Source organism: Strix aluco, chromosome Z (assembly GCF_031877795.1).
Source record: "Strix aluco isolate bStrAlu1 chromosome Z, bStrAlu1.hap1, whole genome shotgun sequence".
Classification (NCBI taxonomy): Eukaryota; Metazoa; Chordata; class Aves; order Strigiformes; family Strigidae; genus Strix; species Strix aluco.
The window spans coordinates 85,394,911-85,414,825 of NC_133971.1; the positions used below are offsets into that span (position 1 = coordinate 85,394,911).

Genomic DNA, 19,915 nt, shown 5'->3' on the forward strand with positions numbered 1-19,915 from the left:
GCTTCCAATTTGCAGCTCTCCTAAAGCTGATGTGTCCAAAATAAGATGAAACATTGCTGTCAAGGATGACGTGGATTTTCTATTACTGTCTTTTAATGTCTTCCTAGTAAAGGAAGAGCAGAAGCCCTCTTTGCTCGGGGTGTTTGTGCTTTCTGGGTCACAGAGGTTTCACAGAGGACAGTGAGAAAACTCCAGTTACCAGTGGGCTCACAGGGAGGCCATCCAGCTGCTGAGCACTGGTCAACATCCCAGAGGCAGTGCTAACTGTAAGACTTGGAAAAATCATCCTTTGCGCTACAGTGACTCCAGGGTAGAGTGATCTTGCCAGCCAAGTCTGGGACACATGACATGTCTACCCCATCTGTTCTACTCTTGGGTTGATGGGGAACAAGGGACACTTGTCAGTGCCTCATCCTGTGCTGCCTTCTCCAGCAAGGAAGGAAGGGCCAGGTCTGCTGTTCATGGTGCCCTGAGCCATCACTGCTTTGGGGAGAGAGAAAACAAAACAAGCCGGGTAGATCCTAGAGCTTCTGTTGTGTCTCAGTTGAGTCTCCCTAGGGGAGATGAAGGCATAAGATAGGTCTGCAGTGCACCTGCTTTCCTGCAGTCAAACGCACTGCTGCCATGACTATTACTACCAGTCGCTGAACATATTTTAAAGAGAATATCGGTGTTTCATTTTTATTTGAACATTTTACACATTAGCAATCTAAGTCTTCAGAATGTGCTCAGAGGAGTGTGCAGCATCCACAGGCTAGCAAGATTACTGGTTCTGAAGGCCCTAAGCACTGTGTTCTAGGTATAAAGTAGGAATTTTATACATTGCCCTGCACAGGCTGCACAACGCACATGGAGAGTAAGCTCCAGCCGTGATAAGCGTGGTTAGCCGCCACTCATGAGGAAAAAGGAAAACAACTCATGCAGACAGGCACTGCTCTCCAGCTCAGAGAAGTCATGTCCCCACCCTGAGCCTCCCAACTCTCTTCCACACTGCATACTAGAGAGCAATGTGGAAGATCAGGCTGGAAGGAGGGAGGGGGGCAGTTTCCCACAGCCAGGCCTGCACTCTTTCTACACCAAAGCCACTGCATGGCCTTTAAGCTAGAAGAAAATTTACTGCCACCGCAGAGTGAAAGGGCCAGAGATCATCCCAGCTAGGAGGGAAGGAATAGAGCCACACATGAACTGGACCTCTGACCTCAGCAGTTATTCTTCATCAGACATTATCTACATCTTAATGCCTGGACGCAGCAATGGGACTATTGCCCAGAACTGCTCAGTGTATCGGGTACCATCAAAAAACTACTGGAATGTCAGAACAGGAGTCTCCTTATAGCACATACCCTCCATTTCTGCAGCAGCAGTACGGTCTTCCAAGTCTTCTTTGCAGATCTGCTCATCACTAGCATAAAACTACAGGACACTAAAGCTAATATTAGCAACTACAGGTAATAGATTAAAATCTTTGCCTACTCACAACTATAAACTCTAACAAGGAGCATGAACTTACCACTTGGTGAGGTGAACGAGCTCATGTTATCCAGAACTTAGGAACAGAACATAAGGGAAAACACCATGAAGAAAGTTTGAAGCAAGTGTTATACTCTGGGTTCATGTACACGTATCTCCATAAAACAGATTAGCTTTTGTTGCAAAGAGCTCCTGATGCACACATATCTTGGAGCACACCAGAAATGTACCCAGGGATTACTCCACAAACTGGCAAACACAGGAATATGGAACTCTCGGTGTAGTTAAACTGGTAGAGAAATTAGCAACTCAAACTGAGAAATGACAGAGCCAGGAGCTGAGGACAGCAAATCTAATCACCATCCTTCACATCACTTAATCTGTTTCCTTCAATCCTTTCCTTCCCTCATTAAAAAAAAAAAAAAAATGCAGTGAGCTAATCCAATCAACTGTATTTAAAATACATGTAGTAAGGCCTGTAATTGAATTATTGTAGAGCTTTTTCTAAAGGTTATCTTCATAAGTTTCTGGAGAGCAAAGCAGTGAGGAATCATGTTTGCCTCAAATAGAATTCTGTACCCTGAGGATTTCTTGAATATCTATTTGGAAGAGACACACACCAACCCAGACTCTATCATTGTTCAATCCTCCTGCAGGACTTGCACAGCTAGAGTACAAATACATGTACCATGCAGCTTTTCAGCTTTCATTCAAAATGCAAACCCTTCCCTGTCCATCAACTGCCTTTGTGTCAACTTTTCTCACCAAGAAATACTTTGAAGAGGGATGCTCTTTCAGCAAGTATTTGCTATGCAGTGACGAACTCAGGATGGAAACGTTATGTCAATCCTTGTCTTAAGAAGCTCACAAGTCAAGAAGGATATCAGGAAAAGCTAAAATAAGCCCAGATTCATGAAGGGGGACAGAGTCATAGGGGACATGGTATGAAATGTGCACAGAGAAAACCTGGGAGGTAGAGTTAACTTGGGCACTGGCAATCAAATAAAGCCATTTAAACGAGAAAAAAAATTGGTCAGAGTCATGTCCCCTTGGACAGTCAAATTCACACACACAATCAGTAACCTTTTTGCAGCTGCATTTTGGATGCAACAGGGAAAGGGAATCTTAGGAAAGTCAGGAACTAGATGTGGAGAGCTGCTGATCTCATGACTACTGATAAAGGAGGAAGATATAGCACTTTCAACACGTAGAAGAGCAAACTGCGTTATAAATTCCTGAGGGTAAATAAGGACAAAATGGAAAGGGAAGCCAAAATGTTTGCAGGAGCAAACAGTTTCTAGGGAAAGTGAACATGAAGTTATCACAGTTGCCTTATCTCTAATGCATGAGCAAGTAGTGACAGTCACTATAAAAGAGACTTTTCAACATAGTTAGGAGGTCTTAGCCCTTCCTCCCAGTGTCTGTTCTTACATCAACACGACCTCACAAGACAAAGGCACTGTGGGGTACAAGTGTACATAAAAAGTTCTTAACAAAGAAGTGAGAACATTTTACCCAGACCTGCAGCCTGCTGAATTCAAGCCTAGAGCTGGCAAACAGTGTCCCCCCACAGCACAGACTCTACCCCTGATGAGTTGACAGAGACTAAGAAATAGATGGAGTCAACTTTCTTTGCTTACAGAGCAACCCCACAGACTGTTCCTGAACAAAATGCAGGAAACTCTCTTACAGGCAGCATGTAGGGTTTTTTTTTTCTAGAAGTCTGAAGTAAGAGTCTATTAGGCTGTCACTCCTATAAATGAGCTTAGATCAAACTGGGGACAAATGGATTGAGCATAATTTTGTGAATGACCAAAAGCAGTAACTTGACTTGGTTTTGGAATATGAACACAGCTAGCACACCATAGGCAGCACTGGCACTTCTGTTCTATCGCTATATCACCTTACAGATGATCATAAAGCCTGACCTGCAAAATATTGGGAAAACAGCTGGGATGACAATAAACAGCTTGCAACACAGACTGACACACAGATCTAGAGCTCATGCAGATCTCAGCCTCTCACCCATAAAGCAGCTGTCCACAGCTGTCTAGTGGAACCACTAGAAATCCCTGCTCCAAATGGTGGTGCTACTAATGGGCTTAAGCCTCAGTTACACCAAATAGATGGAGAACAAGAGATCAGCAACAAGTCAGCTGGCAGCAGTGAGAAATTCTCTTACCTTCCATGGCATATTTCATATCCTGGGCAAAAAGACTCCACATCACCTCTGCGCTGATCTTCCCAACAGCAAGCTCCTGAGGAAACCTGAGGGGACATTTGGGAAAGGCTTTGGCATGTATCAGAGCAAAGGGCTCTTCTTTATTCAGCTCTGAGCTAAACTACAAGCTGAAAAGCTCAACATTACAGATGCTTCCTTCATCCTAGATAAATGACCAGGTGGAAATTGGAGATCATGGACTGGACTCTGTGGCATAGATTAAATAACCTGAAAACAACACTGCTGTTGAGACTGGTTTTAACTCAAAAATCCAGGCCCTGGATGTCTCTCCTAGAAGAGATGCATACAATAATTCTGGGAATGTGATTTCAATGTCCTTGCACCTTTTTCCCCTTTCTTGTCGATATTTTTTCTTTGTTTTTTCATTTTTTCTAGTTTTACTAGCTGACAGGTGAACACTAATCTGGTGTCCCCGCCATGTTAGGGCATAACCCAGCTCTTTGTGTATAATACCTTGTCAGATATCTCCCTCTGTCCTGCCCTGTGGGACTGTTGGAGGAGTATTCACTAGTTAAACAGATTGGTTTCAGCTTCCTTTCCAATGCTGTGCCAACCCCACCCAATGCAATCTCCCAGTGTTGCACTGAACACCATGTTCCTAAATCACAGCATAAGGTGTTGTCACCATGGCACCACTGTGTGCATTAATGTGCATCCCAGAACTGCTCAACATCAGAAAAAACCAAAAGAACTCTCACCCCATTTTCAGGTGCCTCCCTGAGTTCAGGATTGTAATAATCAGGGTGTTTGTGCTCGAACGCCATCGTAACTGAACCTTTTGAAACTCTTCCATCCCAATCAAAAAGAGTTATTTATATAGACAGAGACAGATAAGACAGAAAGACAGACAGACAAGATAAGTACTTCTATAAATACACAAGTGACAGAAGAGATAGAAAGCAGTTTAACAAATAAAACAGAGCACACAGAGACTAGCATTAGCCATACAGGACATGGAAGATTCTTACTGATTCAGGACTGGGGTATAAGAATTCTTGTCCTCTTCTATGATGGAAACTATCAAAGTGATGAGTTTGGGCCAGAAATCCAGGTTCCTGATGCTGGGGCCCTGTTCCTCAGGAGGAAGGTCCTGATTTTTGTTCTGGGGAGGAAGCCATTGGAAAACCAGTGTAAATTTAAAGGGGAAAGAAGAAGCTAGCAAATGTAGATCACCACACAAACTCCAAACACAAATTACCCGTGGACCCTTTCTTCTGAAGAGTTTAAAGTTATTAATGTCTGCTGGCAACTTGCATGATCTAGTGCAAAACACAGTAACAGGCTAAACCATGTTGCTTTCTGGTGGACTCAAACCCAAATAATCCCTGTTCTGCCATTTACCACGGCAAGAACATGTCAGGTTCCTGGAGACCTGCCGAGACATCAGTGGCTCTAAGCTTGTTCCAAATACTTGCTTTTTAGACACCTGGGTTGATGAGTACATCCACGTTGACATATTGCATGTGCACTATTGCAGACTGGCCAGTAGAGCTCTCATGGATTTGAATCTAGTTTGTGTCTAGAGGTACCTTCTAAGCCCAGTGCAGGACACTGGGTGCTAGAAAACAAGATAAAATTTCACTGCTTGAGGTTTATCTATGCCTAAGACAGTTTTCTTGATAAGCGTACATTTGCTCTACTTGGCTTTTGCTCACTCAACACTGCATCAAACCTTCCCTTCACAAATAACTGCTCATGAAATAAAATAGCTGAGGCTGGCAAAACAAATCCTAATTAGTGTAAAACAATTATCATCTTCCACTTACTAATTAGTGCTCATTAATTGATTACAAGTTTTGTGCATTCAGAAGATAACAAGTCACATAATTTTGTTTGTGTTGGCTTTTTATATCAATTAATATTCTTGTTATTATCTTAAGAAAATCAGAAATTGGGATTTCTTCCCGCTTATCAGCTACTCACAGGATCTGTTTGGTACTCGCGACTGTACAGCTCATGACAATTGTTGAAAATGTACTCATAGGTGGAGTTGAGGCAAGCTTTTACACAGTCCTTTACTACCTGGCTAGCTCGGGGTGGACTCTGCAGCTCTTGGACCTGGCAAAGAGACAACAAAGAGAGTCAGTCAAAGCACTGTCCATAAATCAAACAGGGAAAGAACAAGTCACTGGCTTGGGAAATACCCAGGACTTGGTGGATCTGCTTTCAGTGACTTGTGCTATCAGTGACCTGAAACCACAAATGGGTCACTCTCCCCAGGCATAAACCAGCAGTGATAACACTTATGTCCCTGCAGGATCTTTTGGAGCATAAAAGAGATTTTGAAGTGCCAAGGAAGATTCTTCAGAATAAGTAAATCATGTGGCTTGATATGTGTATAATCTGAGCCAAGCACACACAATTTCTGCTAAACTTGCAAGCTTTTGTTATGAAGCCAGTGAGCAACCTTTTCCAACACTGGAAGAACATGCAACAGGCTAGTGGAGCACATTACATCTCATCTGGAGAGTCTTGCTGAAGACCAAATGCAAAAAAACTTTTTTTAAGGACATCTTTCATCACAAGCTTTATTGAATTTTAAAGCACACCAGAATCCTTAGGAACATGCCAATGGATATGCCTTCTCCTCTTGCAACAACAGCTCTTTTCATTATTTCATTGTTATGTTGCTTTAGAAAAACACTGCAGGGTTACTTTAAACTAAACATATATGCAGGCACTGCTCTGTGAATAAAACTATAGCCTGAGACAATTTTGATATTGTCACCACCTCTAAACTTTTCAGAGTATTTCTATAAAACAAACCTCAAATACAGACATATTGTCTGGATGAACATTTTCAAAATAAAGTTCTAAACCATCGTTTACCCTAGCGCTTAAGAGCAAAATTTTAAGCACTTCCTGAAATAGCTCAAATTAAAGACTTGCTTTGGTTTTGGTAAGATAGAAATTACTAAATGACATGTGCTAACCTACAACAATATTTTTTTTAAAGTTTAGAAACAAAAATCAGGAATTAAAAATAATCTCATTACACATTGCTTGAACAATAAATTTAACTACAGAACCAGCACATTAGCATTCATAACAACTCTCTTGGATCTCTACTGAGATCTTACCCTCCAAGAAATAAATTTAAAAATATTTACTAGATAAAAGATGCTGAAGAGATGGTAGTATCTGATAAATGTTGTAGACAGTTTTATAGGAAAAGCTTCCTAATGCTATTAACAAAAGCAAATTATCTTCCTAAAACCAGACAATTTTCTTTTTTCCTCCTTTTAAAATTATTTTGTGCCATATTTATGACTGAAAAGCTCCAGGGAAAACAACAACTTTCATCTTCATGATGCAAAATACAGTGAAGTAAAGATAAAATGTGGATGTATATTACATGGTCAGCAGATGATCTCCACTTTCCTTCAGTGTCTAAAGCACGATGACATGAAACAATGGTTTGAAAATGGGAAACCAACTCCTATGGTGAAAACTGCAGAGGACCCATTCCCATCCCCACCCATAACACTACCTTCATCCTGAAAAAAGTGATGCTGGTCAGCAAATCCACTGTAGACTTCAGGTCCTGCAGCCGTTCACGGCTGCTGGCTGGGAAGTTATTCTGTTGACAAAAAAGGGAAATCCTGTTGGAAAGCACAGTCAGATCCATGCAAGGCTTCAAGCATGTGCTAAATAAGGAAAGTGTCTTGGAAACATTTCCTGTTCAAGAAGCTTGTACCAGTCAAAACAATACTCAATAAATAAGGCCTTTTTGCTGCAGAAGCTTATCTGTTTGCTTAATTAAATAGCTTCTCATATGAATGTAAAGTTTGTGGATGCCAGGAGACTGACAACCCCCAGTGGCAGGAGATCTCTCCTTGGCTGTAGAAGGAGCAGGCAGGGAGCAACAGCCTCACCACCAGCAGCCCTGGCCTCTTGCTTGAGGTTGCCTCTGCAGGCCCTTTCCTTTCTGCACTCACTGCTTGGTTTTTGGCTTCTCCTCTGAGACACCAAGAGCTGTGATATATTAACAGCCTCTCCAGAGAAATTAACTGGACTGAGAAGGGAAAATGAGCACTGTTCCAAGTAAGAAGTCATTGTAACCACTCAGTCCCCTGTAAGATCCAATCTGCCAAGCATGTACCCTCAGTATCTCCTTTATTCTCATGCATTTATTTTACATACTGTGCCCACCACCCTGCTGTCTGTAGCCATAGCTTCCTCTTCCACTCCTTGTGTTCCACTGAAATTAGAAGTTTCATTGTGCCTTCCATATATGATACATATGTGTCTGTGTGAATGTATGTGTACATATGCATGTAAATGTATATGCTGAATGCAGCAAGCTTTGCTTCTTGCAAGAGACTGTTCCCTTTCTGACCTCAGGCACTGTACTCTTTCCTACATTCCCACTCTTTCCTTCCTCTGTCCTTTAAAAGCGTTCATGCTCCTCAGCATGTTCGTACATTCAAGCTGATGTGATTTGTTTTGCTGCAAGTAAAATAGCAAAGGCAAGCTTCACTTGAATAGTCTCTTCATATTTGTACACTCAAAATTCTTAAGAGACAAAGGTAAAAAGGAGGGGAACAAGCTTTCATTTATTACTGAAGACTTGCAGAATTGACAGCAATTGAGAACTGCTGCAGTTCAGCTAACCACTGCAAGCAATTTAATGCTCTTTACAGTCATTTGTAGATGCTCATTCCTAGACAACTCTCCTTTTAAAGTTAAGTTGTCCACACAAGGACTCTCTGGTACTCAGAGTATTTACCAAAATCAAAGATTTCTGTGGGTCAAGATTTAAACACAAACCATTGGATAAATGTTGGGGACTGAATGCATGTTGTTGATTAGGAATAATAATCAGGAAAAGATAGCATTATCTATACTGTAATTCGACCTCCTCTGTGCTTATGTCAGCTAGTGACCAACCAACAAAAAGAAAACTGACATGCATATAGAATATCTGCACTTGCTAACAAAACACTTTCCAAAATAATTATTCAGAGGGTGACTTGGAGATACTCTTGAGAGGGCTCCACCTCTCTCCTCCTTACCTGCCACCCTGCACTGGTTTGACACTTTCTTTTTCACAGATCCACACTGCTGGTTATTTATTGTTGCAAGTGCTTACAAATAGCTTCATTAAATTAGGAGAAGGGGGAGGCTTAATCTGGGTAATTTAAGTTGTAAATTGCCACCTCCTGTCTTGAAAGCTGGAAAATAACACCCTTCTCTTCCAGAACTTAACCTGCCCTTCAGGGGTCTTAAAATAATTACTAAGAGCTCCCAAACTGCTTCAGTCATTTCTCTAAATATACTGCCAATTAGATAACATCTACACTATTTAAACTACACAAATCTTTCCTGGTCCTTTACTTAAGATCTTACTTGTTTTTCCAAGGTTTAACAGCATTAGCCACCGGAAAGCAGCTTTTATTGAAGACCAAGCAAACAAAAAAGGCATCACCACTACAGATTCCTATTGCCATGTGTTGATAATTTTCCTTCTGCTACTCAGTGGATGAATGCTCTATGTAGACCTTCTCTTACTGGTAATGTAGTTTTAGAATAGCTCTTTACACAACATTCCTTTTATCTTCTTTTGCACCTTGCCCCTTGTCTTTTTTGTTTGTCTTCCTAATGCACTTCTCCTAATTGGCTTATGTTTCCCTCCTCTGTATGTTTTACTGTGTTTCAGATAAATGCACTAGCCAGATGAGGATCTACTTTTAAATAAATAAGTAAATCCAAAGCTCACATTTTGCCATCATTTTTATTTTTTTCAAATAATTAGTCACTAATTAAAATAATATAGCAAGGAATTAAAAAAAAAAAAGTCCAAGTCACATGATAAGACTATGTTGACTCTGGAGTAGCAAAGAAAAAAACTAGAGGGTTTAAGAAGCCTGATGGACTGATGTCAACATTTGAAATTCATCTCTTCCCAATATGCTGAAGTGAGGGGGATCTCAACCTGAGAGCACATCTTGTAAATCCAGTCAGGGACAGTAATTCGAGTTTGCCAAACCTAAAATAAGTAACAACATGGCTGGAGCTCCTCTAAAAGATTTCTGTGTTACCAGGGGAGAACAAGTCTGTTTTCCCTTTATAGATGATACCTGAAGTAGCTGATAAGAATAATTTAATTAATGAATCCTATCCAACTGCATTTCTGGGAGAGTATCAGACATCAGCATAGTTCACAATCCTTAAATTATTTCAGAAGTCTTGAGGAGGTTATATGGAAGAAAAATACATGGTTTAAGTTTTATCCATAAGGAAAACAAAACTGTGTATTCGAGCATCAAGCTTGTCATGGCAATTCCAGAAGACACAAACTACTCAAAAGGTTAGAAACATAACAGAAATCCAAATGGTGTTTCCCCTCTGCCCACCAGAATGCCTGAAAGGGTTCTGTTTATTCCCACTCACCCTGTACATTGAGAGATCAATCCGAAGTGAATTATGAAGCTGGTCCAGAAGCTTCACAAATCGTTCTTTCTGTCAAGCAGAAAACACCAATAAACATTAAATAACATCACTGTCCAATCGATGTTCAGAGTAAGCAGCAGAATATCAGGGAATTAGCATCAGATCTCAGGAGAGTGGGAGGAAGGAATATAGATGCATGGTACTATGCAAACGGTATTTTCTTTCGATTCTTGGATTTACTTATACTGTAATTATTTCTCAAGTCTGTGTACATTAGAATTGCCAGAAAAATACTCCATTATCACTCTGAAGTAGAGGCAGAACAAAACCCCCTCTGATTTCTAGTCTGCAGTTTGCACCAAACATATTTAAGAGAAAATATTTATTCACAGATGAATAAAGAAACAGGCAGAAAAGGGTCTAATTCAGAGCAATGACAATGACAAGATCTTATCTAGTAGTTCAGTGACAAGTAGTACAGGCTTCTCGTGATCATCTTCTCAAGGTCAGGTCTCTCCACTGGGTTCTGATTTGGCATCATGAACACCTCCTCATTCCATGTATAAATTCTCAGTCTGATGGGAAGCATGAGCCCTTCCAACTGCTTTTCCAGCACACTCAACTCCACCATGTTATACAAAAAACATCTTAACCATTAAGGGGATAGACCTTTTTTTTCCTTAGAGCAGTTGTTGCTTTTAAAAACAAAGTTCTGAAATGACCAGATCGCACGCTATATTTTATCAACACCATCACCACGCAGAGTTCAATATTATTTGCTCATTCCATACCATCTGTGCTCCAGTGTAATTTGAACACAAAGAATAAACACCACAATGCATTACACTGATTAACATCTAGAATGTGTGATGATAACAATAAAACTGTGTGCTTCGCCTAGTCTAAAAGAGATCCACAGCTTCCAACTCCTCACAGATTTACTGTTCCTTAAAGAGAACAAGTTGTTTATTGAAAGGCAGAAGCACTGTAAGCAAGTTACAGAAGTCCAATTGTAACATCACCAAACATGCAAACATACCCCAAAATTGGAGGCTGCAAAGCGGTCCGAAGCAGACACATTTGTAGAGGCAGTGGTGTGCGCATAATAAGCATTGATATTGGCAAGTAAGGTGCTCATCACAGCTGGCACGCCTGGGCACATGTATTTAGAGGAGAGACATGCAAAATGCCTGCAAAAGAACAGTTCTGTAAGTCATTCTGATCTATTTTGTGTAGCACAACTTGACTCTATCCCTTTAATAGCCCCATTACTCTGGCTGGCACCATGTAGAGATGCAAGTTATATTTTTCTCCCTTTCTGTAAAACTCCAGTATCTCAGAGCTTTTTCAGAAAGACGCCATCTATACAACAGATATGCTCAAAACAAACAAAATCCCTTCGATACAGCCCCTTCCAGATCATAAAATAGCTTCTAAACTATTTGTTGCCAACAGCTTTTGACTTAGGTGGTACCCTGGGTCCTGATGCCAGTTCCTAGAACCAAGCCTGACGCAAGGAAATCTATATAATTTGCTGCCACTTGAGGCAGCCACAGGTTCTGAGGTGACATGAGGCGGCAGCAATTGGAAAGCATTCAAGCACAGAGATCGCAGACTAGTATTTCTGTGCTGCACTGATATGTGATTCCTTAGGGCTAACCCTTCCAGCCTGCAGGAAGCGTGCACGCTCGTTTGCATTTTTCCGTTTAACTGCTCTCATTAAAGTGTAAGGAGCCCTCCTGCAGGAAATCTCAAATTTATGCCAGAAGCATCCAGGCTTGTGAAATGATTAAACAATCAAAGAAAAATCTGTTAGATGTAAGGGGGGAAAAAAAATCAGTGCTTAAGAGGGCTGATATTATGGAACATGGCAAGTAAAGTTCATTCCAACAGACAGGAGAGTTGGGTCATTTTTAAGCAGCCCTTTTTAAGCAGGAATCCTCACTGAGCTCCCAAACTAAATTTGGGAACTATTTTCAAAATGCGGCTTTCTTGCTGAGGGACTCATCACAGACATTAGCTTCTGTGCTAGTTAACCTACAAATTATTATAACCAAAAAAGCTCTGGTGAGAGAATTTTACAGGAATTCACAAGTCAGTACTTCAGACAAACATGATACTGATGCCTGAAAGTTAACTTGCTTGCTACATGATACCTATGCATCAGTTGGTCATTTAGGTACTTGGTAAATAAAGAGACACATAAAATGGGATTGTTTAGCTTGAAGAAGAGAAGGCATGAGGGGTGGGGATCTAATCAATGTCTTGACTACTCTGCAGAGAGGGGAGAGCTAGTGAGAAGATTAAGTCAGGTCACAATCCTTTTGGAAGGAAGACTAAAAGATAAGCAGCAATATATGGCAGTTTACAGCATAGGAAATCCAAGGTAGGATTTTCCAATTTGGATTTTAACCAGGAATTTCTTCCCCAGAGTAATACAGCCTGAGGAGAGGAGCCCAGAGAGGTGGTGGATCTCCATCCTTGGAAATTCTCAACAAACTGAAAGAGGTCCTGAGCAGTCTGGTCCAACTTCCAGGATAATCCTGCTATAAGCAGGGAGTAGACCTCTGGAGGTACCTTCCAATTCTTTTCCACTTTGGCTTAAATCAATAGGCAGAAAAGGTGCTTGCAAGGTGACATAAGTACAGATTATAACTCATCCAAGGACCCAGACCCCAAAACTTTCAGCTTCTAATGTGAAAAAGTTCGCTCTTGTCTGTTATTTTTAATGTTATGTTTGAAATAAGAAATGAGGTAAACATAGCACTACTAGTCTTTAAGAGGAAGAATGACTAATCCCAAATCCAAGTAAAGGTATAGCAACAAGGAAAACGCTCTTTGAAGATCAAGAACTGCATTAGCCTAGCTCCAAAGAGGACAAATCAGCCCATCATTACTTCAGCAGCACCTGGGAAATTAGTGACTTCAAAGGACTGTATCAATTGCCACAACAGACACATAGAACAAACATTTTTGCAAAATCTCATCCCTTCTCACATCACCAGAAATCTTCAGTGGGATCCTTGGGCAATATCTTTTTAACAAAAGAGTGCTCATATAGAGACTTTAGAGTCATAAAACAGGAATGGCTCAGCTATTAATGATAAAATATGATCATTTACACTACCAAAGTTGGTGTAATTCCTTACAATTAGTTTCAAAGATGCTCACACAAACTGCTCAGATAGATGCTTAATTCCAGCACTTTGTCAGACCAGTGAGAAAACCAGTGATTCAGAGACAGGCAGTCTCTTCCTGCTCACAGTAAGCCCCATAAGGAGCAACTGCCATTGCCAGGCCTTCCATTATCAACACATTTCATCTTCTAAATATTAACAGTCACATCAATTAGTTACACAGATTATCTGCACTAAAGACTACACAAAATGCATCTTACGTCATGGCCTGGTATATTGATTCAATGCCGTAACGCATTGCAAATTCATCCACAATCTCTTGAGCTGTCTCATCAAAATACACCTTCCAGGCATCATCTCCTTTGGCATCAGGGATCTTCACCACTCCATTCCCTTGCACATCTGTGAGATGGTGAAAGAGGTTCTGAAATACAAAACAGGAATGAAATTATATGTGAGGCTGCTGAAGCCTCCAAGTGAGTTTCATGAAGAGCTTGGACCTGCTGAGAAGGCAGTAACACAAATTTCTTTGCTCTCCTCCCTCTTTCTTTCCCCTGGCCACTATGTATTTTTCTGCTTTTACCTTCTTTTCTTCCTGAGTGCTCCTAGCTGAATTTTTTGCATGCATACCTACAACTTTACCCATCAGACATAGTGAATGATGCAGAGGAGTGCTTCAATGCAGTGAAACCACAGACTAATTAGTTTCGTGAAACCTACACATTTTTGTCCTCAGAATGAAATACCTTACCATGGACAAGCTATTTAAACTAGGTGACGTAACAGCTCTGTATCAGCTTTGTAATTATTATACAGCAGAACAGTCCAAACAGATTATTTTTTTTCTGAAAAAGACATGCTTAAGATCACCGCTAACAACTATACACTTGCATTATTATTCAGCATAACCTTTCACTTTATCTAACGCTGCAAAGGCTTTCAGCTATCATTGCTGTGCAGAAATTGCACATTCAGTTCAGTGGGTTTCTCAGTAATCCTCAAATTTGCGTCACTTACAGATTCATCAGCCTTTCAGACAGCTGGCTCCCTGTAGTAAGGGATGCAAAAGTCTAATGATCTCATTAGGAGCTAGAGGACTCTGCTTTAAACCACTGTTTTTCCTGATTAAATTATTCTAGCTGTAAATCATCTTCATTCTATGATGCACAAATCAAAGAAGGTGATATTTAAAAAGAGACATATTCACAAAAAAGAAGGGCAAGTGATCATGCATGTTCAGAGGGAAAAAAATGAAACAGCCTGCCAAACAGAAGCCATCACTGAATTAAAAAAACCAATAAATACATATTGAAGGACAAAACACAGCCTATTAAAAGACGACTACCGATGTTTTTCTAAGCTTTGTATCTGTCTGTTCCCTGGTAAGGCCAGAAGACACCACAGGGCTCATCTAGCACAGCATCTGGATAAATGTTGTCCCCCTTGCTGAACATTCCTCTCTGTGATACATCTGTCCTTTTTAATCTAAATTTGCTTAAACCTCACTGGACCTCATGATATTCTTGTATGTCAGGTGAAAGGGGCTCTGACTACTCCTCCTTATTCAGGCACTTAGGGACTGAACCTGCCACCAGCCTTCTCCTTGATAGATAGACTAGACATCATGCAACTCTCTGAGACAGGGCTTTCCCTTCAGTTCTTCTCACAAGTAGTCTTTGGATTTCTCCCAACTTCTGTAGCACTGCCTGCCCAGGTCAGTCCACCCCGAGACAGGTCAGTACCCAGTAACTGCAGCTTATCTTCTGTTCCACAAGAATTTTTCATAGCTACACACCAGTGCAGTAGCACAGAAGAATTTATACCACTAATATCTGCATCAGTCAAAAACCAGAGTAAAAGCCCTCCCCGGATCAGCATTTACTCATAAAGCATTTTAGTATGTCTTCTCTAAAGACAGACGTAGGTACAGTACATGCTGAAAACATCACAAGGAAATTCAGAAGTTTCGCCACGTTAAACTCGTGGGGGGCTCTGATTTGGACCAATGCCTGATCTCTGCCTGACAGCAGCACAGCTGTGGCAGTGGGACAGACTGAGCCAGCCAGCCCCCAGTGTGGGGGAGACAGCCTAAAGCCTTCTCTGCCTCCCTGACAAATGCGGGTCTGATGATTCAGCATGTTTCCAGGACTGCATAGCAGGGAAAAGAAAGCTCCCCTAAGGCAAGGAGGAACATTTCCAGGAAATAAGGTCAGAAAATTGCTTCTTCAATAGACAGAAGGAACATGGTGATGACGGAGCTGAAGCTGCTTCTTACCTCATGAAGGCAAGTGTACTGAATATGATATGGAGCCACCTTCTCCTCGCCTTTGATTTCCACGCTTATTTGCAGGCGAATAGCCCCAGACACTGCAGACTTATCTGTTCGCTTCTCTAGAAGGAAAAAACCATCAGCAATTACATATATTGTTCGTGTTCAGAACAGAGCCATCTTGGGGTGACACAACACTGGAAAAGAAACTGCTGGAAACTCAGGCTGAGCTTGCGATCAGAGTCACCATGGAGAAAACTTTCCTTTTTCTTCCAAAATATTGAATACTAAATAGACATCAACAAAACCAAAAACAACTGCCACGATACACCCTCAATCTGACACATTTAGCTAGAACTATCTACATTGTTAGATGTAAGACAGCCTTTCTGACTGCAAATGTACCATAGGGCCTTGGATTCAGTCAGCTGAACTACAACCACCAAGGACAGATCCCTCTTCTGAGAACAGGGCTGACTGATGTGGAATTTGCTCCTGACTTCACCATAGTCCTGAGCTTCTGGGAACTGCTGGTTGCCCCTATCAAGAAGGTTTTGAACCTCCTGAATCTATTACTGAGCCTGTCAATTCAGCACCATTTGTTACTTGCCGGTGTCTTCTACAACATTCTATTCTGGTCACTAGGAAAGGTCTCAACAACCTCCCAGCCCAGTGCAGTGCAATTGCAGGTCTTATAGACTGGTAAAATGCTTGTGTTGACACAAAAAAAGGGCACAGGACAGGAAATGTGTCTCCAGCACAGGTGAAATCCAATCCTGCTCCAAGTATTTCACCCACTGTACTTTTCAATGCCTGGCAAGAAAAACCCATCACCTTTCTGACATGTTACACTCCTCTTCATTTTAACTGGGATCAAAGTCTTGAAGCTGCTCCCCAGCACCATCATATGTCCCTTGAAATCATGTGAGCCTTTTTTTTTTTTCCCCTTTCATGCAAACTCTGCAGATGTACCCAAGCACTCTCAAACATTCCCCAACTAACATGTGACATGTTTTGAATCCCAAAGTCCTGCTTACCAAGGTTGTACCACACATCCATTTCTCCACTCAGAGTACGGACTTCAATGATTGTCTGCCCCAGGAAATCATCCGACTCGCGTTTCAGTCTCTGCTTGACACGAGACTTGATGTCGTCATCTTCATCCCATACTCGCACCTTAATCCGGTCAGAAGAATTATGGCACTCACTGCAAACAAGACAAACATAATGTTGAAGAGCACAAAATGCACCCACGTTTATATGCTACATGCTTCACCTTCCTCTTGACCCACTTGTCCATTAGTAGAGGGATGCATAAACAAAATATAAACAAATGACTATTTATTTAAAAGTGGAGTATCTGATAGGAAATATGACTTTTTGGTGCACTCTAAATGCTCCTGTGACACACTCTCTTACTTAAAGATCCTCACAAAGTAGTGGTGCATCGCTACAGGCTTGGGGAGGTGTGGCTGGAGAGCTGTCTGGAAGAAAAGGATCTGGGGGTTCTAATTGACAAGCAGCTGAACATGAGCCAGCAGTGTGCCCAGGTGGCCAAGAAAGCCAACAGCATCCTGGCTAGTATTAGAAATACAATATTAGAAATAGTGTGACCAGCAGAAATAGGCAGGTGATAGTCCCCCTGTACTCTGCATTGGTGAGGCCACACCTGGAGTATTGTGTCCAGTTTTGGGCACCTCAATATGAGGAGAGATCTCGAGGTGCTGGAGCGAGTGCAGAGGAGGGCAACGAAGCTGGTGAAGGGCCTGGAGAAAAAAATCCTGTGAGGAGAGATTGAAGGAGCTGGGACTGTTTAGTTTGAGGAGGAGAAGGCTGAGGGGAGACCTCATCACTCTCCACAACTACCTGAAAGGACATTGTAGAGAGGTTGGTGCTGGTCTCTTCTCACGGGTAACTGGTGATAGAACAAGAGGGAATGGCTTTAAACTGCAACAGGGGAGGTTCAGACTGGACATTAGGAAAAAAATTTTCACAGAAAGAGTGGTCAGACAGTGGAATAGGTTGCCCAGGGAGGGGGTGGAGTCACCATCCCTGGATGTGTTTAAGGGTCGTTTGGATGAGATGTTGGGGGATGTGGTGTAGGGGAGAACTTTGTAGAGTAGGGCTGATGGTTGGACTCAATGATCCCAAGGGTCTTTTCCAACCTGAACGATTCTGTGATTCTGTGATTACAATCAGATGATATAAACATTGCCTGTGCCCGGGAGGAAAGGGTAGGATACAGTAGTTACAAAGTTGGTATTTAATTACTAGAATTGATTCTGCTTAATATCCCCAGCTTAGACTGATACTTTGTGCTCTGGGCAGATCAGTAAAGACATTTCCATTTAAAAAAGTAGTTTATTGTTTGCTGAATAGGCACCCTCCAGCTTAATGCCCAGGCAGAATTTGCAGCCTGCTGCTCTTTTTAGGTGTTCAGATACCTTTTGTAGATACAAACAGGCTCCTGGATGTCAGAAGTGGGTAGAAGAACCTTATTATAAGAGCGCTGTTCATTTACAGGGCATGCGATACAATAAAGCAATTTGAATGTTCATATGAGACCATGACAAGGGTGATTACTCACCATAACCACTACAAATGTCTGCCCTCAAGGAAATCAAACCTATGAAAACAGGCAACTTCTGCTGAAGGCCTGTATTCCAGCCTTTTAACATGCTGCATCTGTTGCTAAGCAACAGGGAAAATGAAGAAATGGGTCAGAAGAGATCTGCTAAGCCCGGTCAGTAAGATGTGGCAGTGACTGCTATTTGCATGCTCCCTACCAAGAAATCATTTGGGCTCCAACTGCCACCACTGTGATTCAGGACTTGCTCTTTCCTTTAGGAAAACATTCACTGTTCAGACCGAAATCTACCTTAGGTGGTCCTACATGCACCATCCCATGCTCCTAGAGTAGCTGGCTATCATCCTTCACTTGGCTACAGAAGCACAATTCACTGATAAGTGCTACAGGAAACTTTCCAGTAGCATTTACTGAGCTGCTGAAGCTTCTGTTTTACCACACCTTTCTCTTTAAGAGACTGCTCGATTCATATTCCTTATGCTGCTCCCATGACAGAGAGTGAGCCTTATCACTCACAGCAGCTGAAAGCCTTGGGCTGGTGACTTACCCATAAAACATCACCATTTAAGTCTGTACAAACCACAGTTCTTGCTTTCAGTAAAGCAAGACATTTTGTGTCAACACCGGTTCACCTTCCAGAAAGCACCCCAAAACATAACCACGAATACTGCGGGACTTGGGCTTGTTGATTGATAACAGGCTTTCTAACTAATGAGAAATAACTTCCAATTTGTGACAGCTTCAAGACTCTGTAAGACTCTGGGTAACATGCTCTGCTGCTAGAAACCTTCCCTTTCAATAATACAGGAGCTCGCACATTTCTAAACATGCCTGCCCCACTTCTTGCTACATTTTTGTGAAGCTTGATCTCACTGTGTACACACATTCATCCATCCAGTCTACCACAGCCAAGCTCCCTCAGCTTTCCCAACAGGGGTCAAAGAGAAGAAACTCTGTGACCCCATTGCAAGGACGAAACTACGGAATGGTTTCATGCCCATTTCCAGTGCGAGAGACTGGAAACCAGGTTCCCTTTGTACATGGCTCAAATTGTCTTTCTTCTATATTCATATTGTTCTGACATTTGCAGTGGTACCATTTTTATAAAGAACTTACTTTTATACTTCAAGCTACCAAATAAAGTAACATTTTCAAGAAACAGCACACCAAATCTTTAAGAAAAATTAAAATAATACAATCACAGAATCATTTAGATTGGAAAAAACCTTTAAGATCATTGAGTCCAACTGTTAACCTAGCACTGCCAAGTCTGCCACTAAACCATGTCCCTAAGTGCCACATCTACCTGTCTTTTAAATACCTCCAGGGATGGCGACTCAACTCCTTCCCTGGGCAACCTGTTCCAATGCTTGACAACCCTTGCAGAGAATAAATTTTTCCTAATATCCAATCTAAATCTCCCCTGGTGCAACTTGAAGCCATTTTCTCTTGTTCTATCGCTTGTTACTTGGGAGAAGAGACCAACACCCACTTCACTACAACCTCCTTTCAGGTAGCTGTAGAGGGCGATGAGGTTTCCCCTCAGCCTCCTCTTCTCTAGACTAAACCCCAGTTCCCTCAGCCACTCCTCGTAAGACTTGTGCTCTAGACCCTTCATCAGCTTTCTTTCTCTTCTCTGGACACGCTCCAGCACCTCAATGTCTTTCTTGTAGTGAGGGGCTCAAATCAAGTGAATTGTGATTTTTTTGCCATGAAGTTTTTCTGCCTGAAACCAGTGGTTGCAGGAGCAGTGGAAGCAGCTGAGTGTGGTTCTGCTGACTTGCTCTCTATCCCACTCTCTACGTCCATTTCTTCTG

At 41.7% G+C, this 19,915-nt stretch overlaps 1 protein-coding gene across 2 annotated transcripts in view; it reads right to left on the bottom strand.

Moving 5' to 3' along the window:
• The window catches only part of UNC13B (unc-13 homolog B), a 219,561-nt gene that overhangs the window by 46,577 nt on the left and 153,069 nt on the right, over positions 1-19,915 (bottom strand). The window contains exons 17-26 of one of the 2 annotated variants that reach the window (XM_074812732.1): positions 16,549-16,718; positions 15,518-15,633; positions 13,503-13,666; positions 11,145-11,295; positions 10,106-10,174; positions 7,203-7,292; positions 5,636-5,770; positions 4,681-4,814; positions 3,653-3,738; positions 1,511-1,546 (exon numbers count right to left, since the gene is read on the bottom strand). In XM_074812732.1, the coding sequence (XP_074668833.1) occupies positions 1,511-1,546; positions 3,653-3,738; positions 4,681-4,814; positions 5,636-5,770; positions 7,203-7,292; positions 10,106-10,174; positions 11,145-11,295; positions 13,503-13,666; positions 15,518-15,633; positions 16,549-16,718 (1,151 nt within the window). The remainder of the gene's footprint in view (positions 1-1,510; positions 1,547-3,652; positions 3,739-4,680; positions 4,815-5,635; positions 5,771-7,202; positions 7,293-10,105; positions 10,175-11,144; positions 11,296-13,502; positions 13,667-15,517; positions 15,634-16,548; positions 16,719-19,915) is intronic. The other variant, XM_074812733.1, reaches the window with a different exon arrangement.